General features: G+C 48.1%; 1 protein-coding gene across 2 annotated transcripts in view; it reads right to left on the bottom strand.

The window, feature by feature from the left end:
• Positions 1–1,533: 1,533 nt before the first annotated feature.
• Positions 1,534–10,637, bottom strand: part of LOC121328561 (multiple epidermal growth factor-like domains protein 6) — a 72,793-nt gene continuing 63,689 nt past the window's right edge. For both annotated transcript variants that reach the window (XM_041273312.1, XM_041273313.1), the window contains 19 exons: positions 10,263–10,394; positions 10,044–10,172; positions 9,756–9,887; positions 9,541–9,669; positions 9,190–9,318; positions 8,595–8,723; positions 8,161–8,289; positions 6,707–6,835; positions 5,570–5,698; positions 5,129–5,257; positions 4,898–5,029; positions 4,447–4,575; positions 4,093–4,221; positions 3,808–3,936; positions 3,590–3,718; positions 3,046–3,174; positions 2,790–2,918; positions 2,577–2,705; positions 1,534–2,372 (listed from right to left, as the gene is read on the bottom strand). In XM_041273312.1, coding sequence (XP_041129246.1) covers positions 2,299–2,372; positions 2,577–2,705; positions 2,790–2,918; positions 3,046–3,174; positions 3,590–3,718; positions 3,808–3,936; positions 4,093–4,221; positions 4,447–4,575; positions 4,898–5,029; positions 5,129–5,257; positions 5,570–5,698; positions 6,707–6,835; positions 8,161–8,289; positions 8,595–8,723; positions 9,190–9,318; positions 9,541–9,669; positions 9,756–9,887; positions 10,044–10,172; positions 10,263–10,394 — 2,405 coding nt within the window. In that variant the 3' untranslated portion in view covers positions 1,534–2,298. The remainder of the gene's footprint in view (positions 2,373–2,576; positions 2,706–2,789; positions 2,919–3,045; positions 3,175–3,589; positions 3,719–3,807; positions 3,937–4,092; positions 4,222–4,446; positions 4,576–4,897; positions 5,030–5,128; positions 5,258–5,569; positions 5,699–6,706; positions 6,836–8,160; positions 8,290–8,594; positions 8,724–9,189; positions 9,319–9,540; positions 9,670–9,755; positions 9,888–10,043; positions 10,173–10,262; positions 10,395–10,637) is intronic.

Raw genomic sequence — 10,637 nt, 5'->3', positions numbered from 1 at the left:
CACACCGAGACGGCTCATTTGCTTATCAGTTTGTGTTTTTGCTAGTTTGCCACGCAGGCTTTCCTCCTCCCATTCGTGTTATTAGATTACGAGAGACCGGGTGCACCTCTGTATGATGCCTGAATCCTTTCTGTGCACCACCGCCTGCTGCGATCCCTGTTGGGAGACAGAAGGAACAGCAAGCCGTACCACAGCTGGTGCCTCTGGAATGCTGCTGGGTCAGTGAGGGGACTATACCACACTGTGGTGCAAACGAACACTCTGCTCGACTCCAGTGAGGCAGGTAATTGACAGTGCAAGCCACACAATGGGAAATGATTCAGTGCAATGGGCTTAATAACTTTTTTTTAACATGTTATATACAGTACAAAAAATGACATAGTAAATGCACATACTCTATATATTTTACATACCAACTCCAATACATATTTAGAGTGAAATCATCTTTCAATATTGTAAAGTTTTAATGAATTAAAACAAAAAACTTGATAGCACCAATTATAATAAGATGAGCAGGCTCTCTTTTCCATAATGAATAAGAAGCGTACAGTATGCAACAGACAAGGATTTCATTCACAACGCTGGGCATTTATATTGCCTCATTAATCAGGCATGTCATACTGATCACATCCAACCCAATGCTTTTCATTTTTTAATACTTTTTTTGGTGCATATTTTGTAATACAAGTAATTAAAAGGATCGTGTTGGATCGGGCTAATAGAAACAATGCAAAACGAGATCTGATTGCTGAAACAGCACGGGCCACCTTCATGAAGCATTTGCCCTGAGGGGGGAAGGAATTGCACAGCTATGTACTTGGCAGCAGGCGTGTGTGCTTTAATAGTGTGGCCCTGTGTTTTTATATTTAATCTAGGCAGGTGTAACAGGACAGAGGCTGTGCGTGAACCGACAAACACACACACGCACTCACACGCACTCACACACACGCACACGCACACCGCAGTGAGCATTCGTGGTGATAGGGCTTTTAACATTATCTCACACAGAGGGGGGTCAGATCAGTAATGGAAGTGCCTTCCACCTTGGTGTAATGTGAAGACGACGACTCCCCCCGCCTGAAATGAATCCTTTGGAATTCACCTTGCTCACTAGAGCGTTAACTGCATCGAAAACGATTGCTTTTGCAGGACGCATTTTACACCATTCACTCGTTTGCAAAAGCTGTGTTTGCACTGCTTTTTACTCACAAGTGAAATTAAATATGTTCTTGCATACATCCATCCATAAATACATCCATCCATACGCTATCTTATACATAAGCTACTATTAACGTGAATATATAAACAAAAACGTAAATGAATAATGTTTCAGGCAGTCTGTACAGCAGGTAATGATGAGGAACAGAAACCGGTACAGCTGGACACGCTGCAGGTTACTCAAGGTGCATTGCTTCCCTGTCTTGCTAAGAGGCATTGTGGTTCACTGCATGAAAACCATCACTTTGAATTGAACTGTTCTGTGGCAAGGTGAGGTATCGGCATCCTGTTGTGCTCATTTAAAAAAAACAAAGTTACTGAACTCTCCCTATCAACTGTGCGTTCAAAACGAGCCAACGTTTCAATCAAAGAGTTCAACGTTTAATGAAAATCTGCCTAATGTTGTGTTACTAGAGAATGCATGTTATAAGGGGAGTGGATGAGGCTGACTGGTTGAGGTACGGCACACAAGCAGTGCATTGTGTCCGTGACTTGCTTGTGCTTGGGGGTGTTCTCGTATTCATGTCAGGTGTGAATCGAGAACAGTTTTACATGGCTAAATGTGTTTTCAAATTGCATTAAACCAGAGAAATGTCAGTCCCCCCCCTCGATAAGGTTTTCTGGCCCAAGCTGCGGGGCCTTCCAAACGCCCTAAGCTGCTTTGAGTGTCGTCTCTGAAGGATGTCTTTCATGGTGCTGCATCACCTCCTCCTGTATCCTCTTAGTCTCCCAGAGGCTTGTTCCAACACACAGTGGATTTCAGAGCGAGGCTTGGGCTCTCCTGCTTAGTGTCTTAATCCCTCCCTTTAGAAGCTGATATGAAAAGAAGTTCCTCTTTTGCAAACCAGCAAACTGCTGCCAGATAATTTGCAGAGTGCAAGTACAGTATGCATGGCTCATCAAAAAAATGAAGACACCACAAGTAGTTCTCATGGGCTTCTTTCTGCACCCCCCCCCGCCTCCCATCCCATCATCAGAGCTGGTCCATTATTGTAAAAATGCAGAAGTTGAAGCCCCTGGCTGCCCTATGGACGGGAGGCTGTATCCATGCAGGGGTGCTGGTGGTTGCCCGTTGGGATACTATACTGCTGTTTGGAGGTGAGAGAGGTCTCCTCTTGGGCTGGGGGAGTGATGTGTCTGCTTAGGGGATCCCCCTGGAAACCAAATAGAACAGGTGGTGTCAGTTTACTCAATGCAGAAATGCCTAAATACCTTGTGGATGGCAGCCTGTGGCGTTTTCAGCTGCTTTTGCTGATCAGAACTATGCAAACCACCCTGATCTTGTAATTATGGCTTATTCCTCAGTTGCTGATGAAACTGCAATCTCGTTCATAGTGAGAGAGCAGGTGAGTGCTTACCTTCCTGGCAGGTGAGCCCGATCCACCCGTGTAGGCAGGTGCAGCGTCCGTTGCGCGGGTTACACTGGCCGTTGTGGCCGCAGTCGCAGGTCAGAGAGCAGCCGGGTCCGAAGCGGTTTATCCCGCAGTCTGGGGAGAGAGAGACAATGATGATTCAGAAACGGGAAGCTGTTAAAATGAACTCCTGGCAGTGTCCCCGCCCGCTCTCCGTACCGATGTCACACTTGGTTCCTGTTTTCCCAGGGGGGCAGCTGCACTTTCCGCTGACCGGGTCACATGACGCTTCATCTTCACAGTCACAGGACCTCTGACATCGCTCCCCGAACGAGCCTCGCTTGCATTCTGAGGAAGAGCTTGACAGTGAGAATGCGTACTGAAATGCACAGCACAAGCAAAGTTATTGATGCAGCATTACTAAAGCAAGCCAGAAGCAATTATTTTTTTGCTTCAAAAGAAATGCTTTCCCAACCTTTTTCACAGTGGTCTCCACGGTAACCAGGTGGGCACAGACATTGGCCAGAGACAGAGTCACATGTCGCCCCGTTTCTGCAGTCACAGATCAGCTGACAGTTTGTTCCGTGGAACCCAGGAGGGCAGGCTAGGAAAAAAAAAAACAGTGAGGCAGGAAGACACAGAACAGGGTAGAAAACACACCTCTGAACTGCAAACTACAGCATACAGTCACGGACAAATCAGTTTGTGCCACATGTATAATCACTTTAATTGTTTTTAAAGTATGCAACAAAAACATTAGGGAAAGCTCTCCTGGCTCCAACGATTACACCAACATGTTGGTTTAATTTGCTTGTATAATGTTTAAAGGAGGTTTTATAGCAGTACGCCAGGGGGCACATAGTGTTCCATTTACTGTGGCCCTAAAAAAGGTACAACAATATATATTTAATCCTGGCCATGTTAATAACATTTTAAGGTAATTTGCATGTTGAGGAACCAGCAGTCGGGTGCTAACCTGTTATTTTCCTCACCTCTTTTCCAATGTGTGCGTGTCTTACCGTGTTCACAGCTGTGCCCATAGAACCCCCCGGGACACTGGCAGCCACCCGTCACCCTGTCACACGTCCCGTTATTCTGACACTGGCAGTCCAGCTGGCAGTTTACCCCGTATCGTCCTGGGGCACACTCTGTAAGAAAATACATTTAAATGGGGTTTCGAGACATTCTGCTGCTGTAAGTGACCACCAGCAATCATCTTTAACATGCCATGCCTCACCTCTCTCACAGTGCGGCCCGGTCCAGCCCAGTCCACAGGAGCAGGAACCAGTCGCTGGATCACACCTCCCTCCGTTCTTACAGGAACAGGACAACAGGCAAGCTTCCCCGAAGCGGTCCTTCTCACAGGCTGCCGTTACAGAGCAACAGCGTGTGAGCAAATACACCAGCCGCTTCAACTGCAGTCTTGCACTTTGCAAGCGCAGGTTCACAACCGTTAGACTGATTAGGCTACCAGACGAAATGTTTAAAGTTAAGGAAGAAGTCGCTGTCGCTTGGACCTCACCTCGTTCGCAGCGAGCGCCCGCCTTACCGGCTGGACACGTGCAGTTTCCTGTCACATGATCATAGCGCACCCCCTCTCGGCAGTGAGACACCTGAGCGCAGTCCTTCCCGTAGAGACCAGCGGGGCATGCTGGGAACGCAATTAAAATGTGCATTACCACTCAGGATGGCATTTCTGATTTCTCCCAATGCATTCCAGTTTAAATGTGTAAATGATTTTAATCCTTAAATTGAAATGAAATTTAAATGCACACCCCTGTGAGGAGCAGCGCCGGACACAGTGCTCCCAGGTGACATGTAAATGCACACCCCTGTGGGGAGCAGAGCCTGACGCTGTGCTTGCAGAGATACTCACTGGTATTGCAGTCTGCTCCGATGTAGCCAGGCGGGCACTCGCAGGTGCCAGTGGTGGTCTCACAGTGACCCCCATTCAGACACTGGCACGATCGCTCACAGTTAGGGCCATACAGTCCATCTGGGCATTCTGGGAGCAAGAAGAAGAAGAATGTTTTTTATTAAAGCTGCTATCTACTCTTAAATAACCTTTTAACACAACAACAACAAACACAAATCTGCCCCATCGAAGACAGCAACGACTTTACAGAAACGTAATCGAACGTCTGTGTTGTTTTGTATCTGGTTCGGTATGTTTCATTGCTGTCCTGCATTAACATAGTAAACAGACAGGTTTTAATCCTCTCTTTCCTAAACGTTTCAACCCTATTTCAGTCCTCTTCATGTTGCGTCCTACATATACCTGTAGAAGGCACTATACAGAAACAACTTGTTGCTCTCTGGTAACTTACTCAGCTGGCAGTCGTTGCCATGGTAGCCTGGCGCGCAGTAGCATGCCCCGGTCACAGGGTGGCAGTGTTGGGTCTGCACTGAGCACTGGCACAGCTGGTTGCAGTTGTGTCCATAGGTCCCTGGAAGGCAGGCTAGAGAGAGAGAGAGAGAGAGAGAGGAGGTGTGTGGCAGTTCAGTGGTTCCTGGTCTCAGTATTGTAAAGATGCAGCATGCCTCTCGCTCGTTCTTACTCTGTTCACAGCCGATGCCGGTGAACCCAGGAGGGCAGCCACACTCCCCGGTGATGTGGTTACAGGAAGTGCCGGGGGGACAGTTGCAGAGTTGCACACAGTTCTCTCCATAGGTGCTGGGTAAACAAGCTGAAAACAAACAAAAATATAGTCATTGTGCAGTACACAACATGTCCAGTAGAGGGAAAGACTGCACAGTACAGCACGATCGCACAGTACTCCAAGCACATTGCAATGCTGTAAACTGCCTCAGCGATTTGGGCTTGAACTTTTTGGCAATACCAAACTCTTGCATTTTCCTCCCGTCCGACACAGTAAAGTTAGTGTGCAGTCACTGGACTCTGATGTTAATAGTGTAGAGTTTAAGGGCCACATTTTCAAAGCGTTTCCTCCATTCTTTAACTCCTTGTCTGTTTTTTGAAAGAGGTCAAATGTCCTGACCTTTCTGGCACTGCCGTCCCCTCCAGCCCCGGGGACAGCGGCAGGTCCCGGTGACGTGGTGACAGGACGCCCCGTGCTCGCAGTCACACCGATCCTCGCAGCGTGTGCCGAACGTTCCCACGGGACAGGCTGGGGACGAGGGAACAAAAGACAGCAAACGAGTCACTTCATCCTCCTGCCGTTCACACGGCCCAGGGCAGAGCTCGTTACAAGAGGTTCACATTCACAGGAGAGACAGAAACAGGAAATCCGCTTTGAACTGAAGATTATTTCGAGCAGTTGACCCCTGCCCTGGACACACAGAAGCATAACCCACATTTAATGTTTGAGTATTGATTGTTTTTTAACAGATGCAATACATAACATTAAAAGTATTCCCTGTGTTTTTTGCAGTTGCTGTATATCTTGCCACACGCAGACTGACTCACTGCTGCAGTGCATTTACTGCTGGCTGGCTGGCAGCGAGCTGCACAAAAGAGGCAAACTAGCCCCTGCTCAGCATAATGAAGAGTGAAGTGAATAAAGAAAGTGTGTGAATTAGCTTTTACTGTGAGGTCCCAGCGCACTCCAAGTGCAGCCCCAGCCTGAATATAGGGTAATAAACACCTTGTAAATGTCACAATCCATTCTGTGGAGCCCCTTCCACAGTTTGCCAGCCAGCCAGCCAGCCAGTGAAAATGAGTAAATGCTTTTAATTCACCAGCTTGGCTTTGGTATGGCCTCCCCCTCCTACCCCTCCAAACTGAAGCACGATTAGTGGCGTGAGTTCTCTCACTAGTTTTATTTTTCTGATACTTGATACAGCCACAAACTACCATGCCAGTGCTCTGTAATGTGAAAAGGGATTGTTCAAAGCTGGTACGGGGGCATCCCACAGCACGCTCTTCAACACCCCAGCTGGCTTTCATAGGACACAGAACAGAGATACAGTCCAAAACCACCAGGTGCAATCACACAAGCACCTACCACGGGTGTTGCATCAATAGGTTTATAGTTTCCTGGATATCTATGTAGCATTGCTGTATTTATGTATTACAGATTCTTTGTATGAGCCTCAATCCTAAGACAGGGGGGTCTTTAAAAACCACAGCGCTTCTGTAAGTGTGGAAGAAAGGTGTTTTGTTTCAGCGATCTCACCTGTCTGACACCTGTCCCCGAACCAGCCTGCCCGACACGTGCACTGTCCGGTCTGCGGGTTGCACAGCCCCCCGTTCTCACAGTCACAGCTCTGTTGGCAGCCCACTCCAAACCTGCCCTGGCTGCACTCTGCAGAAACGAGATGGAAACGCACTGATTAGAGAGACTGGCAGAAGCACTCTTTACACATAGATTTCTGCACCACATTCTTCAGCCTTGTGGGAATTCTGTACTGATTTCTGCGATCGCAAAATCCTGCAGGGGACTGGTGATTAAACTTCAAAACAGTGTAGCGATGGATATAAAGATGCACCCAGCATGCCATTCCAATGAGCAGAAAGCATTCTTATTATACGGTTTCATATATGCTAACATTGTGAAATCTGAATATTGGTGAATACTTGAAGAGGACAATTTGTAAATGAGTGCCGTTGCTTTAAATCCTGAAAATATTGTGCAGTGTAGCCCAGAATGGTTCAAATGCATTTGAAACGTGGTCAAAGTGAGCAATTACCCTACAGGAGAGGCAAGCTGCAATTTCAGTAGCTCCTTCATTTTTATTTCTTCCACCTAAAGGCATGTCTGAACACAGTAAATGGCCGCCTCTTCTGGTAAACCACAGGGGCGCGATCGTGGCATTTGCAAAGTCTCAGCTGATGGGAACGCGAGTCATTCCTTGACACACTGCGGCTCCAGACTCTCTAGTCTAAAATCTGTTTTCATTTATTTGAAAACAACAGCTCAGCGGCAAAGAATAGTTTCCAACGATGCAAAAAAAAAAAGATCAATAAAAATGATGATCTGCTGTCATCCCACCCATCTACCCTGTAGCAATCCTGTTTCATATTTTGCAATCTTGCAAGGTCTTATACAAACTGAAGCATTCGCGTGTTCGACAGAAACTTTGCGTATTCAACCACTTGAGTTGAGTTGACCTCCAACTGGAGTACATTATCATATCCTACAAGACAAACCCCAATCATCCTCGCTGCTCTCTTTTTCATTAAATCAAAGTGAGACGGAGCAGGATTTAGACTGGAATTACCGCTGAGCCCTGGAGTTACTGCTAAGCTGTAATGAGACAGATTGCTCAGACACAGGGAAAGTCTCGCTGGGACGGCTCCTGGCAGCAAACTAAAAGCACTTCTCAAAGCGTTCCTCTGTTCAAATGTTTCATGCAATATTACCGCATCACAATTGAAGTGGTTGAGGGTGCCGGGTGGTTCACATATGACACTGAGAATATCAATTAAATTCCACAGCCACTCTATTGCGGTCAGTCAGTCAGATGAAATTACCAGAGCGGCTAGTGACAAGCAAGAGTGGAAACCAGTAAGCGTGTGTGGCCGCTCCCTGTTGTTTACTGGTCATCATGGAACCACCGCAAGAGTCTGCTAGAATTCCCATCAGGGAATTTCACATGACGTCACATGGTGAACACGCAGAGCACTTACCCAATTCGCAGGCATGCCCGGTCCACCCTTCTGGGCACGTGCATTGCCCGCTGACGTGATCACATGACCCGCCGTTCTGGCACAGGCAGAACTGCTGGCAGCTAGCGCCGTAGAAACCGGCCGGGCATGCTGGGAAAGAGAGATGAAGAGTTTCAACTGTCTCGTGCATCAGGTGAGATCTGTTCTTGTTTGTCCGCACCAAAGATCCCATCACACACGCAACACTATATAAGATTGTTGCAGGACTGATCAGGGGTAAGAAAAAACCCATACAGGCATACAGCTAAATTAAGAAGCTTTCTTTCCTTTACTCAAGCTGCTTTCAGAATGTATCTGCTCTGTATGAGTACACTTAACTGCTTCAATGCTTTCTTTTTAAAGAATATCTATGTTAAATAACATCGCTGGGTCAGTGAGGGGTCAGGGGTAGTTACCTCGCTGGCAGCTGGGTCCGGTCCAGCCCCGTGCACAGACGCACTGCCCGCTGAGTGAGTCACAGCTCGCCCCGTTGTGACAGTCGCAAGTCTGATTGCAGCCCTCCCCGTAGGAATTAGTCTGGCAGGCTGCGGCAAAAACAACGTGGAAGCCATTAGAGGCAGTATGCAAGTTCACAAAGTCAGTAGATCTCATTTTGTAACAAAATCTGTAAAAACAGGATCCGGCTGAGGCACGTGGACAAGTAGATCTACTGCAGTGTGTGTGCTTGCAAGGGTGGCAGCATGTGTGCTTGCAAGGGTGGCAGCATGTGTAAGGTTGAGACAAGAACAATGCAGCATATTAGTGAGAGCCAGACTGACGCGTGTTTATATCAGCAATACGCATATGGAAGTATGGGTGCACTGGGTGTGTGCTATGTACAGTATGCATTGTTTCTATACAGGCAACTACATTCTTGCATAAAGTATATACCTGGCTGTTATGCACAACATTTGCAAATCAGACAAGTCCCATTCAGTTCTGCACAGCATGCAACATTGTGTTTTCCCTGAAGGAGGTAATTGCTGTGATCATGCGGGTTGTTTGACTCACTCAGGTTGCAGTGAGGACCGATCCAGCCGGCCCGGCAGGCACAGGTACCGGTCAGCGGGTCACAGTGAGCCCCATTCAGGCAGTTGCACTTCTGTTTGCACTCCATCCCATAGAACCCCTCTGGACAGGCTGCAAGAACACACACGGGTTCATTACAATCCTAACTAACACCTGCAGACAATGTGCAAAACTTTCCTTCTGCAACCCTGAGACACTGAGCACTGTCCCGCAGCCTCTAGTATTCAGCAGCTTTGGTACCAAGGTCTGTGATCCAGTAACTCAGAGCTGGGATGCAGTAACAAGGGAAAGTCAAATCCCACAGTGATGCACCTGAAGAACTTGACTACTCACGCCTCTCGCAGAAGGTCCCAGTCCAGCCAGGCAGACAGGTGCAGGCTCCGCTCACATGGTCGCAGGCCGCTCCGTTATCACACTGGCAGAGGTGCCGACAGGCCATCCCGAACGAGCCAGGGGGGCATTCTGAGGGCAAACAAAAAGTTAGAGAGAGAGAAAAGTGTCTGTTAAGAGAGAAACCAGGCTGGAGCAGAGAAGGGAAGCTCACGCACTCTGGTCACAGTGTCTGCCGCTGTGTCCCGCCTCACAGATGCACCGCCCCGTCACTGCGTCACAGCTGCCGTCGCTGTTCCTGCAGTCACACCTGTTCACGCAGTCAGGACCCCAGCGGCCAGCGTCACAGGCTGAAAGCAGAGGAGAGCGAGGCGAAAATATGACATTAGCATGGATAGTGCAACCCCAAGGCCACTTCAAAAATATATATTTATTGCAGCAATGGTCAAAAAACATGCATTGCACAATCCAATAAGAAAGACAAGTCTGCTTATAATAGAGCGTACCTCTCCTGCAGTTGTGTCCCATCCAGCCTGGGGCGCAGGTACAGCGTCCCGTGACGGGATCGCAGAGGCCGTCGTTCTCACACACGCAGCGCAGCAGGCAGCCCTGACCAAAGCGACCTGCCGGGCACTCTGCACAGACACACAGAGAGAGATCAGGGGTCAGTACCTGTGTTAGCGACACCTCATTGTCTCTGTCCACGTGTGCACTCCTGTACCTACCGTTCTGACAGAGCTTGCCCATATATCCTGGCAGGCAGTCACACAGGCCGGTCTTCTTGGCACACAGCCCTCCGTTGTCACACACCGGGCAGGTCTTCAGACAGCCTACTCCCCAGAGACCCTCAGGGCAATCTGACACAGGATTGAAGGCATGGGTTAATCAGCTCTGGGACTACACACACTGTGGACAGGGGTGCATCTATTATGCTCAGATATGGTTTTTTATATTAATAACAGGGTACTTCTCACTGACCCAGTTAACCCTTTCACTCCTGAATTATCACACTGAAGAAGGAATTCCTTTATTGCCTATACATGAGTTAGTTATTTTTTCCATATATTTATGCACGACCTCAGACTGGGACCTAGGAGTCC

Source organism: Polyodon spathula, chromosome 16 (genome assembly GCF_017654505.1).
Source record: "Polyodon spathula isolate WHYD16114869_AA chromosome 16, ASM1765450v1, whole genome shotgun sequence".
NCBI classification, from domain to species: Eukaryota; Metazoa; Chordata; class Actinopteri; order Acipenseriformes; family Polyodontidae; genus Polyodon; species Polyodon spathula.
The sequence above is the reverse complement of the archived record's forward strand: the minus strand, read 5'-3'. Positions and strand labels throughout refer to the sequence as shown.